This window comes from Quercus robur, chromosome 6 (assembly GCF_932294415.1).
Source record: "Quercus robur chromosome 6, dhQueRobu3.1, whole genome shotgun sequence".
Lineage (NCBI taxonomy): Eukaryota > Viridiplantae > Streptophyta > Magnoliopsida > Fagales > Fagaceae > Quercus > Quercus robur.
Genome location: NC_065539.1, coordinates 47,925,183 through 47,944,520, shown reverse-complemented (window position 1 = coordinate 47,944,520; position 19,338 = coordinate 47,925,183). Strand labels below are relative to the sequence as shown.

Here is a 19,338-nt window from a genome sequence, read left to right as displayed (position 1 = left end):
TTTTAAATGAAGGGGCTTTATTTCGGATTTTTTTTAATGGAGTTTATTTACATTTTAAAAAATATATATATTTTTTCAAAATTTTGAACGTTTTTCTCTATTTTTACTAAGTCAAAAAATTAATAATAAGTTAATACAAACACATTTAATGTTGACTCGAGTTTAAGAACAACTGTATTAATACTTGTATAAAAGAAGAAATATTATATTTTAGTCAATTAAGTTCAAAATTCACTTACATTAAACTGTGTAAAGTTGTATAAAAATACATGGTTCCTATAATATCGGTGTAAATTTACACTAACACTATTTATTTTGCATTTAGTTTTTATTATTTTTTTACATATCCTGATGATGAAAAAAGAGAGTAGACTATAGTTGTTAAGTAAAATAAATATTTTGAGTTGTTTTAAAAAGTTAATATGTATAATTTTTTTTTTTTTTAAAAAGTAAGTTTTTATGCTAAAATAAATAAAAGAAAAATTTGCATGATTTTTTTCTTTCTTTAGAGAGAGTTTCAACTTATGGCGTCCACTTCTGATGATAGCTTTTTATCATCAAACCAAGATACCAATTAGTTTTTGGTGTAGGCGGGGATTGAATCCTAGATCTCTTATACAACCATCAAATACTTTACCAATTAAGTTAACTGAAATCTACAAAAAATTTGCATGAATTGATGCAGATGTTCTAAACACTCGTGTTATTTTGTTTTTAAAATTTGATAGAATCGTGGGAGAGGGAGGGGACCTTTGAAATTGGTTCTTTTAATAAATGAAAAACAAACTATGCCTAGTTGCTAATTTGTTTATTGGTGAGTATTTTCCTATGTGGTTTATATATTTATTATATGGGTCATTGATTTTAGGACCACAATGGGATTGTTGGTTTGCTAACATTTTTGAGATTTGGACCGACTTTATGTTATTATTATTAAAATTTCAGTTGAGATCTGCTGCCAGAGTCTTATTAATAATCAAATTTATAGCAGGAAAACTCCATTTTCGTATTACTTTAAATTCCCCGACACTGAGGGTGGGCATTACATATGATTGTAACGACCAAAAAAGGAATGGAATACTTAAACAAGAAACAAAGTACTTCATTCAACACTGGTACGTAAAGTGTCAATGTGTTTGCCCACTTCAATTTCAGAAGCACTTGCAAACTTTGTTCTTAGTTTTAAGCCCTCGATCTCTCTGTAATGATGGTGATAATATGATGAAATAAAAAACACAATCAGTATATTGGAACCCATATATTAAGCTGGAAAGCACCAAATAAAGGATAAATCATAAATGGAGAAGTTATAATACAAATAATGAATGCATGTATTCTATCTTAATGAACAAGGAATGTAGCTTGCTAAAATGGCGAAACATAGTTATTAATAACAAAAGGCAGTCTATATAAACCGCACCAAAAGAAAAGGAAGAATTTTTTTTTGTGTGGAAGTAAATAAAAAGACGAGCAAGAGGATGTATATAACGCAATCAAAAGGTTCCTCCATCGACCAGCAAATGTGTGCTAACGTGGCAAATATAAAGGATTAATTTGCTCTTGCTTTGTCTCACTAAAGGAGTAGCTAATAGGGTGAGATATAATAGCTAGCGTCCGTTAACTTTTCTCACTGATATATAGAAAATGGGAAATGTTAAAGAATGCTTTAAAAGTATTTTTTAGGAACTATTTTTAAAAATATTTTATGAAAAAATAATAAAGTAATTAATTTTGTTGAGAATTTTTTATATTTCTTATAAAAATGATGTCAAAACTTTCTTAATATGGTTTATTAACATGATCCATAAAAAATGTTTAAGGTACTATAAGTTTTACTACATAAAGCTTAATTGATGTAGTTGATGGGCTTCAACCATCTCATCATTGAATATTTAAATTGTCTTTCTATGATCAGTGACACATCATAGTGGAAATATTATAGAAAAATGCTAAAAGTATTACAAATTTTATTACGTAAAACTTACAAATTAATGTGACAATGAATATGATTGGTGAGCTTCAATCACCTCATAACTGAATATTCAAATTATCTCTCTATGATTAATGACACGTTAATTTATAAGTTCAATGTAATAAAATTTGTAATACCTTGTACCGGTACTCAAATATATATTATCTTAAAGCAAATCTAATAAAAGATTGATTAGTCTTGAGTGAAAATAGTGGAGAAGGACTTAGAAACAAGGTTGTTAAGGTAGGTGACCACATGTTGACCTGAGCATAGACAGATAGATCACCGTTTTCGATTATGTCATATTCCATGTGGAAGTGGAAGTGGTTAGACTTAAACAGAATGAAAGGAAAAACAGGAGAATAGTTAGTTGTCATTAGGTCAGCAAAAATAATTAGCTCTAACAGCTTGGGCAAATAGAAGGTGGGGGAGGTCCCGACTGCTCATACGTCTGGGTCTCTTTTACCCCTTCCTTTTATGGAAGATCTGCAACACGAGTTTGTGGTGATGATACCATGCACAGTGCATTGTCACCTATATATTTTAATGCTTTTGTGGTTACTGTGGTCTAAAAGGCATGCAGGTTCTTAATCTTAACCAACAGTACTTGCTGAGCTAGCTCCTCTTTCTTGTTGAGAATCCTAGGGAAGAGGCTTGAGAAAAATAGTCTTTTAAGTCAAAATAAAAGTAAAATAAGCACACATGTCATTTGAGATGGGGCTAAGTTAGGTTATATTCTTCTCCGTGAAGAGAATAACATCGAGTAGTTACCTATTCAAAATTATCAAAAAGTGAATAATAAATTGACTCCAAAAATGCTTACTTAAACATGGGTGTAGGTAGTGAAAACCCCATAATCTAATGTAGGAAAGGAAATATACTTTTAGTGGATTTATATACCATTGTGGGCACATCGGTATTTGGATAATTTTTTATTTAATACATTTTGTAATGTGTCTACCGAAATGAATGTTTTTGAGTGAATCTTTCCAGGTGACTGTATTCATAGAAAAATTGCTGTCATCTTAGAAGGAATTCAAAAACTACTTGAAGCATGCAAGGAGATTAGTTATGCTCATAAATTCCCATAAATTCTTGAAACTGTGGGGGAGTCTGGCAAAAGTGGCGATTCTTAATCGTAAAATGACAAAGATAAGAAAAAAAAAAACAATTGGCTTTATTTTTATTAGTTATGCTCTTACCAATAGTGCATGAATATATTTATAAATCTGACATTCTTGGCATGCATGTTAGTACAGTTATTGAATATAAGAATGCATCATTCTTTAAGCATATATTTCCTTGTAAGTTCACACAAGAGTGAAACTCTTTTAAAAGAAAATTTTAGACTATGACTGGCACATTTCATGATTAAATTATAAGGTGATGGACTAGAGGATAGAAGGTGAACCTAGATGGAGTAAAATAACAAAAGTGTCAAAATCGTTTGGTCCAATTTTTTCTAACTCATGCATTAAAAGATAAACCTCAAATCTTCAAGGAAGTAATGTCTACACCTGAAACGCCATTTTGGAAAGAGACTGTCAATAGTAAAACTGAATCCATCTAGCTTATAAAATCATACGGCGAAAACTAGTGCATTTTCTACCTAGTTGTAATCCTCTAGAATATAAATAGATATTCAAGATGAATCTAAAAACTAATGGATCTATTAACAAGTACAATGTAAAGCTTGTGTGCATTACTTATATACATATTCACCAATTACAAGAATATGCACCAAACAAGTACAAAGTAAAGGGTTATAAACAAAAGATTGTGTTGATTACTTTGATACATGTTCATCAATTACAAGAATAACCTCCATTTGTATGTTAATGGTTATCACAATGTTACATAAATCTAAGATACACCAAATAGATGTCAAGAGTGCACTCTTGAATGGTGAATTGAATGAGGAAATATGTATGGAATAATTTTGAGGGGTTTATTGTTTATGGGCAAGAAAATAAAGTTTGTAAGGTTGTCAAATCTATGTACGGATTAAAGCAAACTTCAAAGGAATAGCATGAGAAATTTGACAATGCAACAATGTCATTGCAGGAAGCAATAATGTCATAATTAAAGCTACCCAAAGAATGTTGACTAATAAATTCGACATGAAGGATATGTGTTGCAAATGTAATCATATTATCTATTAGAACATACGATGGACTTTTCTTATCTTAATCATATTATATTAAGAAGGTGCTCAAGAAAATCGGGAGATGTGAGCATTTTTTATTAGGAAATAATGAAGTTGTTTAAACTTTTTTTTTTTGGTGAAAAATACTCATCAAACAACAATTTTTATTAAATAGCACACCTCATCAATGTTTCGGTTTTTTTTTTTTTTTTTTTTTTAAAGGTTTTAAACGACATTGTTTGCATACAGATTTAGACGAAATGGGCAAATTAACACGTTTTTACAAAATGAACAACTAAATTGCCAAAAATTAAATCTATATAACTAATTTGACAATTGAAATAAAAATTGACTAAATTAAATTTTAAAGTACAAAATTTTAAGCAAAATGTCCCTAAAAACAAGATGCCTTAGGGGCTGTTTGGTCTTTTGAAAACAATCACTCATAACTCTGTTTCCATCACCCATAACTCAAAATATGTGGGTCCCACGGCTGAGAAGTGTGTTTGGCATTGTTTCCAGTTTTTGTTTCCATCATTTAATTCTCTGATTTTTTAGTGATAAGTTATGGAAACTGAAAACACGTTTTAAGTGTTTTCAAGTTATGGAAACAGAGTTATGATGACATTTTTGTAATTAAACCCACATACATGGGACCCACTGTCAGTGCAAAGTCACACCAAGTGCACATTTTTCTTCTTCTTTCTTTTTTTTTTTCTTTCTTTCTTCTTCACAGACTCACTCCAATGGCCATTTTTTTTTCTTCTTCTTTGTTCTTTTTCTTTCTTTTCTTCTTCACAGAAACACCAAATATACTTTATCAAAAAAAAAAAAAAAAACATATGGGTACTGATTTCTCAAACCCAGAAAATCAAACCCATAAACACATGAGTTAGATCATACACACTAACACAAACCCACAAACATGTTCATCCACACGGCCACAAAAATTCCATTGCCACCAATCATTCCGATCCAACGGCCACAAAACAAAAACTCACTTTCTGCTAAATTAAGTCAACAAATAGTGAAGCTTAAAAGAAAACCAAAATCTAAGTACAGATACAAAACAACAGTGTAGATGTGAGGAAAAAGAGAAATGGGTTTCACCATGGGTCTGACTCCATAGTCGAGTCCCTCATCCTCCATGGCTACCACCCTCTCCCTCATCGCCGCCGCTTCTCCAAAACCCCACCAAAACCTACTTCCTCTCTTCCCCATAACCCAGCTTCATCCAACCGGCCTCTAGCAACTCATTGTGATCGGTCAGGACCACGAGGAAATCGGTGAGCAGAGCGTCGGATTTGATGACCGACTCGGTGGAGTCAAAGAAAGGCTCCACCAAAACGCGCACGTGGCGGCGGGTGAGCGGGTTGGCTGAGTGGATATTGGAGTCGCATGTGATGCAGAGCGCTGCCACGTTGGCCTTGCATGTGACAGAAGCTGGAGCTTGCTCGCAGACCTCGCATATCCACACGTCGGAGCTTTGCTTTCTGCTTTAATTTTTTGAGCTTTGATATTTTTTTGGAGCTAGTAAGAGAGGAAGAGAATGGATGGGCGGAGAGGAAGAGAGAGTTGTGTCTAGGTATTGGAAATATCTGAGTGAGGAGTCAAGTATGGTCCCACAAAAAGGTTGAAATATTTGAGTGATGTGAATTGAAAAAATGTGCCAAACGCATGGGTATAGGAAATTGAGGTATTTTAAATGATGAGTGATGAGTGACGAAAATTGAGTGAGGAGTGACGAAAATTGAGTGAGGAGTGATGAGTGATTGTTTTCAAAAAACCAAACAGCCCCTTATAATCTCATTAACCAACCATGGTAAAGCCACCACAAGTTCAATTAAGATCATCCGAAGTTATTAATATAACTCTATTTTAGAGTTCTTCAAATTATATTGATTCATTTTAAACGAAATGTGTGGGGGTAAGAATTTATCAAAAAGACTCTGGTAATATCTTTAAGAAAAATCCCTTCTTAGATAATCGAATAGCACAATTTATTTATCTAATGGACTAGGTGAAATCTCCAAAATGGGAAGCTCAAATAACTAATTTATGAAAGCAAGATTGTATTAATATTACTAGCAACAACAGTTACACTCTTTTCTTATGGCATTGGTATTTAAAGATAAAGAACCTCTTAACTCCTATTTTTTGTTCTCTCTTGCTTAGTCTCGTTTTTTCTCATGCCCTCTCTTTTTGCCATCCCCCCCTTTCTTATGGGCCTTTTCCTTCCTTTATCCCTCTAGTTGGCTTACCTTTAGTTGGATCTTTTTGAGATATTTTCCCTCCTTCTATTTGTTACCCCTCCCCTTCATTATTATCCTGTAATAGGGCTTTTAGGGGGTGTTTGTATTGCTCAGGTTGTCCTATACATATTTAATGTGGCAGAGATTAGGTGGAGAACCTCTCATTAATGCGGAGGTGGCAGTCTCTGTGATCCCTATCATCTCAGGGAGTTTCTCGAGGTATACTTGTGAGAGTGATACCTCGGCTTAAGAAAATGAAATTGGTTCTCTAGGGTCACTCCCTTGTATTCTCTGAGGTCACCTATGTTTATTTTATTGGATGAGAGTTTTAATGTTGGTGGCATATCTAGAACTCCTCGGGAATGATCTAGGGGGACACTTCCCTTTATGATTCATAGAGATAGGCTTAGCTTGTACTTTTTAGTGTGAGCTTTCAAGCCCTTTGAGCCTTGGCCCAAAATTGAATCTACTCCCCACATAGAGTGCATCAATATTATCTTAAAAAAATTATTTACTATCCATAATTTTTTTTGAGAGGGTTTCAACCTATGGCGTTCACTCCTGATGATAACTCTTTATCATTAGACCAAGACACCGATTGGTTTTTGGTGTAGGTATTTTTGGTGTAGGTGAGAATTGAACCTCAGATCTCTTATTCAACCATAAGAGATTTTATCAGTTGAGTTAACTGAAACTCACCTATCCGTAATTAAATTATTGATAACTCGCTAAAATCAAATATACTTTTTTCAAAATCAATGGATGCAATTTTAAAAACTCTCTAGTTAAATAACCCTAAAAAGGATCATAATCTAACAACTCAATCACAAGTCTCCAAGGTTTGCCTTTCACAACAAGCATGATGACAGACGGACGAAGCAATGGTGGCAAATCTAACGGTCACGATCATCTTTTTTAACAAAGGTCAACTCATCCAAAACCACGTGTAGTTCATCCATTGGCAGTTCAAAAATCACAATCTCAATATCTCTTTGTCTCTAAGAAAACAATTCTAAAATTGTAATACAACCTTGCCCATCTTATTAAAACTTGGAGTGTGGTACTAAAAATATTTTTGTTTTCAATCAATGTCAATGGGAGCCATTACCATTGCGTGTGCCACAACAACACCCACCATCACAACAGCAACATCTCAGAGACACAGACCCACACATTTCTCAAAGCCTACTCCAAGTTTTTATTTTCCTCTTCCATCGATACGTTTCGCCTTGAAACGCTCACTCTTCTTCACGAAACGCTCTTCGATGGCCTCGTCTATCCAAGTCAACGCTTCCTCTACCATTTGTCTCTCACTCTCTCTCCAATTTTCATGGTTTTGAATAAGTCATTGTTTTAAGAGAAAAATTTTTTATTTATTTTTTCTTGGTAACCAAACAGCGGGTTAGAGCGAAATTTAGATGTTGATATTTTTGTGGTTGTGTAGCTGAAGGAGCGGCAAACGAAGAAATGAAGGCTGGTTCGTCTGGATTGGTGGGAGAGAATGATTTGCTCATTGTGGGACCAGGTGTTCTTGGTCGCATAGTCGCTGAAAAATGGCGGGAGGTAGTTTACTTGTACTGTTTGATCAGCTTAAAAATGTGAAATTTTCTTTGTTTTCGATGTGGGTTTGGAATAATATTTGGCGGGTATGTGTTAGAATTATGAAAATTGAACTTTTTTATTTATTGGTTTGGTATTGCACAGTTGCACTGGTTTTTGGGAATTTTTTGATATGGGAGTTGTTGTAGTGCTTAGAAGATGCCTATTGGCATTGGTTGTCAAGTGTGTATGTGTTTTAGAATATAATGGTCAAATGGCTGATGAGCTGGCTCAAATGGCCCTTCATCCTCCCATAGTGTTTGATCAGCTTCAGCATGTGAAATTATCTTTGTTTTTGTTGTGGGTTTGGAAATTGGAATGATACTCGGTTGGCGTGTGTTAGAATTATGAGAAAAATGAACCTTTTTGGTTTGGTATTATTGTGATGGTATTCGGGAATTCTTTGATTTTCTAAAGGAGTTGTAGTGCTCAGAAGATACCTATTGGCATTGGTTGTTAAATGTTAAGTGCATGTGTTTTAGGATATAATGGCAAATTGCCAATGAGCGCTATCTCAAATGGCACTTCCTCCTCAGGTGGAGGGTAAGGCCGTGGGTTCAAAAACCAGTTGAATGCCTTACTAACTTAACAATGAAAAGAAAGGGGATATATAATGGTCAAATTGTGGGATTACTTTGTCAAGCAGGAACATCCAGGTTGCCAAATATTTGGACAAACGGTTACCACTGATCACCATGACGAATTGATTAAGATGGGGATTAATCCATCTTTGAAGGGGAATGAAGTGACGAATCGGTTTCCCTATGTTATTTTCTGTGCTCCTCCTTCCCGAACTTCAGACTATCCCGGTGATGTGCGGTAAGCATTGAGAATTTTATTACTTATCAAGTATCAAGTGCTTAAATTAAACCAGCTTCCTGATAGAGACATGGATGTTTTATTAAATTTTCTTGTATACAAATTGATTGTATTGGTGCTTGTTAGGGCTGTGTATGCCATATGGTATATAAGTCCACTGTGTTAGTGGTAATATCTTGTGCGGAGGTATGTAATATGAATGACAATGGTATGTCTGATGTTAGATGCATCTTGATACATGGATATATTAGGTAACGAGGCTACGATATATATAATTGGGTAGAATAATGTCTTAAACACCGTTTAAGGGGAAATATTAAGTACTACAATAGAAAGGCCTGTATTAACAGTTACTTGTCTCCATGAAACTGTACTCTAGCCAAAGAGTTGACTTTTACATTATTTCTGTTTCTAGAATCTTCATACTTCCTTAAATCATGCATGAAATTTGAGAAATTCTATTTGTTCAGGACATATATCCTTCATATCTGTGAGTTGATTCATTGATTTTCTGGATCAGTTGCTTCCATCTTCATGGATTGAAGTGGAATTACTGGACTAAGCCGACACTAATGATCTATGGAATAATCCATAATTTGCTGGATGATATTAAAACTGAATTCTACTAATCTTGGCTTTGGACTGTGTAATAAGCAGGCTTGCTGCGTTGAATTGGAATGGTGAAGGTTCTTTCTTATTTACATCAAGCTCTGCACCATATGATTGCAACGACAATGGACCATGTGATGAGGTGTTGCATCTAACATTACATGTTGTTCTGCTGGTAGCATTTGTTTGTTTGTTTGTTTTTTTTCTTTTTTTAGATAAGTGGTAGCATTTGTTTGTTCTTATAATCATTAAAGTGGTTTTGGTTCTGTATTGACATTTTACACTCACCCTCTAAGAACCTATGGTCAAGTTACTTTCATGACATACTGAATGTGTTACCAATGTTGCCTTCTATGACCTTGTGTGGATACAAACTTATTGGATGTAGAGGGTTTAGACATGTTGGATTGTGTTAATATTCTTCTTATGCAGGACACCCCAGTAGTACCAATCGGAAGGAGCCCTAGGACAGATGTCCTTCTAAAAGCGGAGAACATAGTGCTGGAATCTGGTGGTTGTGTTATTAGGTTGGCAGGACTTTACATATCCTTTTTGATACTTGAATTGTGAGGATGTCATTTACATTTGTAGGAGAAATTCCAATGATTTGTTGTGGATGGGATTAAACTTAACTATGAACACAAAGCAGATAGAGGTGCACACGTTTATTGGTTAGAGAAAGGGACTGTTGAAACTCGTCCTGATCATATCCTGAATCTTATACACTATGAGGTGACGATGTCTTTCTTCTATATTTATTATTCTTCTTCGTGAATTATGGTCAACATAATTTGTTTATGCAGATTCCCTTGTTTTTTCTTGTAATCTGTTCTTCAATTCCTTGAAGGCTTGAATTTTTTTTTTTTTTTCCCCTGATGAGTACAGTCACTTTGAATATCTTAAAATGACAATAAAAAAAGTTTTTCTTGAGTTTCATATGCCTTGGGTCTATCTTTGCATTTTCAGTGACATTTCTTATTGTTCTTGCATTTTATAATGTATCTTGGTGCTACAAATAGAATTTCCTATTAGGCAAAAATCCAAAACTGTCCCTCTAACTTTCAGATTTTGTCATTTCAGTCCTCTAACTTTCAGTTTTATCATTTCAGTCCTTTAAGTTTCAATTTTTGTCAATGTAGTCTTCCGTTAGAATTCAATTACCTTTTACTGTTAAGTGGCTTTTTCTTTTTCTTTTTTAATAATTTTCATAATTAAAAAAATCTGTAAAAAAAAAAAATTTAAGAAATCAAAACCAAACCGACGAATGACGATGGAAATCAGAAATCGGTTAAAATGCTAATTGCAAGCTCGCAAGAACAGAATCCCATTTCAGTTCCAAACCAATATGATAATCGTCACCGGAGGGGTTGCCAATCATGAAGTCAATAAGGCCTTCCACTTCTCCTAATAGTGTCATAAGCAAAGCCACCATCGACGGGGCAATTAGTGAGTTAAGACATGTAATTAGCAAACTTTGTATGTCAGAAGTCTTGAAGGAGTCTGAAATGGTTTTCATCCAAATTGAGCGGTTCTGGCATGAAGCATATATGGATGTGATATCAAAACTATGCTTTTAGGAAATACAATTATCAATGGGTTTATGGAGATCCTTTTCAATTCAGTTGATCCCTAGATGTTGAAAGCTACAATTTTTCTACTGTCTGAGATGGGGTCAAAAGCCAAAGATGTGATTCAGACCGATTTCTGATTTGCAGAGACCAATTTCTAATTTCCATCATCATTCGTATATTTTGGTTTTGATTTTTTTTTATTTTTTTATATATATTTATTTAACAGCTTTTTAAAATTTTCTTTTAATTGTGAAAATTATTAAAAAAAAAGAAAAGAAAAAGGAAAGAGCCACTTAACGGAAAAAGGTAACTGAATTCTAACAGAAGACTACATTGACAAAAATTGAAACTTAAATGACTGAAATGGCAAAACTGAAAGTTAGAGGACTGAAATGACAAAAGCTGAAAGTTAGAAGAACAGTTTTGGATTTTTGCCTTCCTATTATTCTTGCAGTGACATTTCCTGTTGTTTTGAACTGTGTACTTCTTTAACAGGATGCAGCTTCCCTTGCAATTACAATCTTAAAGAAGAAACTTCGTGGCCAGATTTTTTTGGGTTGTGATAATCATCCTTTATCCAGGTCTCTTTTAGTCTTTGCCATTATCATTCATCTTTGTGGCTCTTTGACAACCTTTATCCAAATTTTCAACACAACTCTATTATTTCAGCCTTTAAAGATTCCCACTCTATCTTTTCCCTGTAACTAGTGACATAATGCCTATTCAAGTGTTCTTACTTGCTGCTGTGGGACTCTCTCTGCCACATCCATTTTTCTTTGCAGGCAGGAAGTAATGGACTTGGTTACTAAAAGTGGGAAATTCAGCAAAAAGTTTGAGGCCTTTACAGGTTGGCTTCTCAGGCCCTCACTGATATTTTTCACACTAATCCTACTTTTCATTACTATGATTTTCATAGCAACCCATTCTTTGCTCTTTGATACCCTGAAACTTACACTCTGTCACATGTCATGTTTTTCCAGGCACTAGTGATCCCTTGGGTAAGAGATTGAACAACTCAAAAACTCGCAAGGAATTGGGATGGGAGCCAAGATACCCAAGTTTTGCTAATTTTCTTGGATTATCTGAGTAATTGCGGTGTCTATCTTCATTGTTGGTTTTAAATTTAATCAAGGTGAAAAAAAAAAAAAAAAAAAACCTAGCTTTATGGGCTTCACAAAGAGCTTGACCATGAAGCTGCTGGCATCTCAAATTTCAATAGTAGTTGGTTACCAGTGTCCCAACATGTACAGAAGATTGATAAAAGAATTACCTATAAAAAATTATTCTTTAGTGCATATTCAGTTTGATTTGAACTATTTGATTAATTGGAGGCAAATAGGACATCTTTTGCACAAGACATTAGCTTCAGTGGTTGTTTTAGCAATTAATAAGTGATGATGTCTTTGGCTGTGTACGTTGCTACAAAAACGGTTTTATTGAGCTAAATTTTACCTCGCAGAATTTATTTTATCGTCATTCCCGTCTTTGAAGTTTGTTTTTTCTCATTTTAGTCCTTACGTAGACGATAATGGATGGATGGATTAACTTGACAAGAATGTTAAAATTAAGGATGAAAGTGATAAAATAAATAAATAAATTTTAAGGTCAAAAATGAAAATTCACCCTACCCTAAATGATGTAATTGGGATTTTTGACACACCAAAAACCAAAAATAAAATAAAAAATCTAATTCTAAATTGGTTGATGGCGTGGTGTCTAAACAGATTATCTTCCTAGTTGTCAATCTTGGATCTTATTCAGGACTCAGGACTTCCTTCTTAAAATATATGCATATAGATACGATGCTTCAACCAATTGGTGTGGTGCTCCATGATGAAATTTTTTTAGATTTAATTAATATTGATAAGACGTCATTAATAGTAACAACAAATAATTATGGCACTAAAAAAACAAACATAAACATAATTAAAATAATACCAATAGTATATATTTATTATTATCATTATTATTAAGTAGTTGATTTAAGTATGAAATAAACTTTCTTTTTTGGTAATTTACAATCCAATCTATCACTTTTATAAGTGTTAGTTAAATATTCAATTTTTTCAAAAAGTACTTTTTAACAATTTTTACCAAATGTTCAGTTTTAAAAATAAAAACCCAGTTTCATATCACATTTTTTGAAACTGTAATTTTTTTAAAAAACACAGTATTAAAAAGCTAAACCAGACTCACCCTTTAACTTTGCATAAAGTGGCATATGTGCATATAAAGTGAAGATTGGGAACCAACCAAAATGTACTATCCAATACAATATGATCTTTGAACATTCAAATGGATTGATTATGGTATTAGTCTATTAGATTAGTTTATTAAAGTTTAGTTTTCAAGTTTAGTTGGCAACGAAGCCACCTAATCTCCACACGTTTTCTTGTCCAACTTCTCTACTGTTTACTAAACAACCTTAGTACTAGAGGGACATGTAGTATCCTATGCAAAACATGGCCATGTGATTTACATTTGCACAGGTCTAGCTACAATGATGTATATTGTTACTATTATATGTTCATGCTCATGCTCATGAGTCATGCCTATGTCCATGGAAGCTATCATCGTCCTTGGTCGTTATCTTTACTCCATAGTGTTAACATCAACCAACAAATAATACATCTTTGGTGACATCAACAGTGATACGTCATACAAAGTAGTTGGCAATGTCAATATCTGTGTTTGGTGGGCAACATTAACAATAATACATCATACATACTTTGCTGACATTGTCAATTTTTGATGGCTAAGCCTATGCCAATAGAACCTATTTCGTTCTCCTATTCTATTCTTCAATCATCATCTTTCTTAGTCATTTCCTCTCCCCCTTTCCCATTTTTCTTCTAGGTGCACGACTAGTCAACTAGTTAATACCGTTGTCCCTTCCCCTAATAAAATTTTTAAATCTTTTTTTTTTTTTTTTTTTTTTTTGAATGTAAAATGAGTTCTTTAAAATATCATGGTGGCTTTGAAAAATTATTTTGAACATCAAAATTGACCTCCTAATTTCATATAATGAAAATCAACTCTTTCTATTCGGGGAGCATGAAAATATTAATTCCACTTTGTGCTTTTATCTCTATATTGAAAATATTGAGCAAATAGGACCATACTATGCCCACTGGAGTGGTTTAGTAGAGGCCTCATAGAGCTATGAGTCCCATACCTATGGGGAACAAAGGTTTCTATGAGACCCGCTTCATAGATTTGGCAGATAAGATATTTATTGGTTTCATTGACTAATGAAATGAGGAACAAGATTATAGAGAGATTTTTTTTTTTTTTTTTACATTTTGAGAAATTTATAATTTTTTTTGGTAAGAGAAAATTGTTTTCTTATCATGTAGAAACTTAAAAAATTGTGCTTTCAAAGGTAGGTTTAAAGAGTCCTAAAAATATATATATATATATATATATATAGATGACAAATATAAAAATAAAAATCTTGGTGTAACTTGAACCTAACCCATATATATATACACCAACGTCTTCTACGTCCCCGTCCACGTCAACGCGTGTTTAGTTTAATGAAGGAGGAAAAAGAGAAACAAAAAGCAACAAAAACCACAATATTTTAATAGTATCATAGTCCATGAAAATTTCAGAGTCAACGCGTGTTTAGTTTAATGAAGGAGGAAAAAGAGAAACAAAAAGCAACAAAAACCACAATATTTTTAATAGTATCATAGACCATGAAAATTTCAGAGAAACTACTGGTTGAATCAACTGAAGCTTCCGATACCTAACTTAACTTAATAATTTTAAAAGGAAAAAGTCCAAGTAAACTTGACTACAGGTATAAACACGGCAACACTTGCCCTTTATTTTCCAATCTCCAATCTCTCTTCTTATTTACATGCAAAGAAACAGAGATATCACAAACCAAACTCAAAAAAAAAAAACAGTCCTGTCTGTGTTAGTGATCATGGGAAAGATGTGTTGCTCAGAAGCAGAGGCTGGTTTCGATTTCACAGGGATTATCATAGTGATAGTGATAGCTCTTCTTTTAATGGCTTTGTGTACTCCTTCACAACGAAGAGTTGTTGTATATCGTCGCTATTGATAGATCCTCCTCAGTTTGGTATAGCAAGCAACAAATAACAACTGGTAACTGAAAATTTTTCTAGTTTGTTTCATTGTTTTTTTCCTTTTTTTTTTTTTTTTTTTTTTTTTTTTTTTTTGCTTTTTAAAGCAAAAGAAAAAGAAATTGATGGGTGTACTATTGTTTTGAAAGGATATGATTTGTGTTTCAACATTGTCTGCGAGTACCATGTTGTTTCATCAAACCTGTAATAAGAGACAAGATATTGAAATCATTGTTATTTTTATTTAGGCAATTTTGTATTAAGATCAACTCGATTTATAGTGCTATAGAACTTGATTTTTATTTATTTTTCCTTCCTTTCATTGCTGATAAGAATATGTGAACTAGGCCAAAGGGTCTCAAATGACATAAATGTCATGCTTTGGATCCAGAACTGTGGAAGTCAATGGTCATTTTTATGATTAATAGTGACAAAACATTTTGAGTAGTGTACAAAAAAACACTATGATTTTTTTATCAACAATGAATCGGAACCGTGTTGCTTAATCCAAATGCAATGAGAAAATCTAGGGACAAAACAGAGCGTTTAACTAGAGGGAAAACAAAAACAAAAACAAAAACCATGAAGTGTTTTGTGTCAAAATCGAAAGGACAGAACCATGTGCAGAGTCTATAGAGACTAGTGGGACCATGGCCTTCGCCCTTCTGATTTTGATTTTTTATACTAATATATGACATTATATATTATATAAAAGTTTGGTTTATAATTTCATACTTGGTCCCTCCTAAAATTGAAAATCAATCTCCAAAAAAACCCAAAAGTTAAGGAGGTCATCTAGTTCATATATGTGGCCAATAACGCCCTAATGAAACAAAAATAAAATGATAAATCTTGAGCAGTGGATGAATCTTTTAGGGGACCAATACAATGATAAATCTTGAGCAGTAGATGAATCTTGCAGTCTACAAGATTTTCTTATTACAAATTTGTCCATAGTACTAGGAAGAAAATAAAAGATAAATTATAAGTTCATTTGGTATATTATTTCTTAATATAATAAACATACTAATTATGGTTGCTAAGATTAAATCTTAGAAATAATCTATTGTTTCTAAATACAATACCACCATGCACTCTTGGCATGATGGTCACTTCATAAGTACAAGTTTTTGTGAGGTAGAGAGATAAGGGTTGGAGTTCAAGTCAAGTTTTTAAGATGGAGCTTCATACACATACACTTAGATTAAGTTAAAGTAGGACTTCCATCTCACTTAAAAAAATAAAAAATAAATAAAGATATTAATTATTGTTGTTTAGTGAACTTTAATTATTATTTCTTAGAATATTTTTATCAATTAGTTTATGTCTTTAATCCGGACAATTCTTTTATTTAACAATTCAACTCAACTTTGACAACTATATATATTAGTCTTTGTAATTGTATTAAGAAATTTTTTGTTATTTTCACATTTGTTTTTGTCTTTACTCAATCACTCCCTTGTACCACGTTCTAATTTTTTATTTTTTTTTTAAGAATCATTGTTTAATTGTCGTTTAGTGTTAAAATTTGCTAACTTAACAAATATCAAATTAAAAATGCATTCAAATTCAGCCACTATACTCACAGATTTGGTTAAATGTATAAATTAAATGTAACTTTATTTGCAAGAATAGATTGTTAAGAGAATCATATTCGATCTTATTTCAATTGGAATTAAAAAAGATTTAAGGTCAGGGTGTTCAATTTTTTTGCCCCTCCCAACACAAATTTTTGGCTTTATCTTCATTTGGGACCAAAAATTTAAAGTGTTTGATTTCAAAATTTGGACAATACATGTCTGGCTCTATATAGAAGATTATTTGGGTGTTTTATTTCGTCATTAGTAAGATGACTTTACAAATTTAGCATCATTATTGATTAGATATTTTTTATATTGCAATAAATATCAATTATAATAATCAAATTATCGGTTTAGTGAACATATAATGGAGTTTTTTTTTTTGAGAGAGAGAGAGAGTTTCAACTTATGGCGTTTGCTTCCGATGATAGCTCTTATTATTAGACCAAGACATCAATCAGTTTTTACTGTAAACATGGATTGAATCTCAAATCTCTTATATAACCATCACAGACTTTACCAGTTGAACTAACATATAATTGAGTTGTTTGGTGAATAACCCACTCTTCACCAACTGCAAACTAATGTACTGGATTATTTTGGTTTTATGAATAAAGTTTTTCACTTCAAAAAAATAATGGAGTTGTTTATTCTTTACTCCATTCTAAATGATTCTAAATAAATAAATAAAAACTCCATTCTAAGTTTTTAAGAGACGTGATTTTTTTTAGAATAGATGATAAACGTTTGTTAGGAAACAAGGTTTATCTGCAATAATGCACAAATCAAGAAAAATACATGGTTCAAAACGGAACTTCACCATTATTAACATAATATGGTTCAACATCTAGGCTTAAAAAAATGTTAAATAATTTATAATTATGCTAATAACTAGTGAGTATTAGAAGATCAATAGCCTACCAATCCGTTAGGATAGAGTGATTGTGTTTGTACATTTTTTTTTAAAAAATTTATTGCAACTAAGGAATGATCATTTTTAATCATGAATATTATCAAAGTTAGGTTTTGTAACATAATGAAAGATGATCTTCTACTAAACTATTTGATTATGTACATCAAAAGGGGAAATTATTGCAAATTTAATACATAATTAATCAATGAAATTTGAGTAATATCATAAATAAATGATCAAATTGAAATATATTAAAATTAAGTTACTTGTATCTTTTGTTTTGTTACTACTTATTCTTTTTTTTTTTATTCTTCTTTTTTTCTTTAAAAAATAAAATAAAATCCATAAGAATTAAATATTTAGAGAGACGATGGGTTGCATCGACTGAAGCTCCCTACACCTAACGCAAACTAAATATTAAAAAAGTGTCTGAAGTGAGAAGTCAGCTTGACTACAGTACAAAACAGCTACACTTCCCCTTATCTTTCCAATCTCCAATCTCTCTTTCTTTCATGCAAAGAAACTAAGATATCAAAAACAACACAAAACAAAGCAAAAGACACTGCTTTTTGTGATAATTATGGGAACCATGTGTTGCTCTGAATCAGACGATGGGGGTTTCGATTTCACAGGCATTCTCATAGTGCTAGTTCTAGTTCTTCTTCTCATGGCTCTATGTACCCCTCCTCCACAACGACGAGTTGTTGCTGTATATCGTTGCTATTGATAGATCCTCCATAGCAAGCAACAAATAACAACTGGTAAGCAATTTGTGGAAAATATTTTTAGTTTGTTTTACTCTATTTTTTTCTTTCTTTCAGTTTTTGCATTTCTAAGACTCGAAAAAATGATGGGTGTGCCATTGTTTTGAGAGGATATGATTTGTGTCTCAACACTGTCTTCGGGTACCATGTTGTTTCATCATACAACTGTAATAAGAGACAAGATATTGTAATCATTTTTATTATTTTGTAGGCAATTTTATCGACTTGATTTATTGTGCTACACAGCTTTTTTTTCTTTCTTTCTTGCTTTCATTGATAAGAATATGTGATTAGGCCAAGGGATCCCAAAAGACAAAATCTCATGCTTTAGATCCACAAATTGTGGAAGTCAATGGTCATTTTTATGATTACAGTAATAGAACATTTTGAGTAGAGTAAAAAAAATACTATGATTTGTTTCTCAACAATGTCTAGGGAACAGTGTTGTTTCTTCCATATGTAATAAGAGACAAAATATTGTAATTTTTTTTTTTCGTTTAAGATCATCTTAATTTATTGAGCAAGAAGCCTAGAACTTTGAAATCCTTTTTTTTTTTTTTTTTTTTTCGTGGTTAAGAAAAAGAACATAAGAACTAGGCCAGAGGATCTCAAGAGACAAAATGTCAGACTTTAGATCCAGTTGTGGCAGTCAACGGTCAGTTTTCATTAGTATGATTGGCAATTATGGTCATGGATGACAATTTATCAAGAAAGATAGATGACCTTTTGCATGTAAAATTTTCAACTCCAATTTTAGCCTCTTATGTAAAATTATATTGCAAAGCCCCAAGTATTGGAAAAGCTTATTATAAGTAGTAAGAACAATATGTGATTTGACTTCGAAATACAGAAATATTAATTTCCTGTCCTATATGAACCAATTTGCAAGGATTAAAATTGGGAAATTAAAAAAGAAAGAAGAAAAAAGACAAGAAAGTAGATGGAAGTGATTTATAATACAATAAAACATGACCAACTCCCTGCCTACTTACCAAAAACAAAAAACAAAAAACTCATTA

At 32.5% G+C, this 19,338-nt stretch overlaps 1 protein-coding gene across 2 annotated transcripts; it reads left to right on the top strand.

Moving 5' to 3' along the window:
• Positions 1-7,401: 7,401 nt before the first annotated feature.
• On the top strand, positions 7,402-12,263 carry LOC126689163 (uncharacterized). 2 transcript variants are annotated; one of them, XM_050384217.1, is made up of 9 exons: positions 7,402-7,675; positions 7,815-7,933; positions 8,616-8,788; positions 9,443-9,539; positions 9,830-9,941; positions 10,041-10,129; positions 11,464-11,549; positions 11,751-11,815; positions 11,949-12,263. In XM_050384217.1, exons 1-9 carry the CDS (start codon positions 7,459-7,461, stop codon positions 12,056-12,058), a joined length of 1,068 nt encoding a protein of 355 aa, XP_050240174.1. In that variant the 5' UTR covers positions 7,402-7,458; the 3' UTR covers positions 12,059-12,263. The 2 variants fall into 2 exon arrangements, with proteins under 2 accessions (XP_050240174.1, XP_050240175.1); XM_050384218.1 differs by having other exon boundaries at positions 7,404-7,675; positions 9,446-9,539.
• Positions 12,264-19,338: the final 7,075 nt, after the last annotated feature.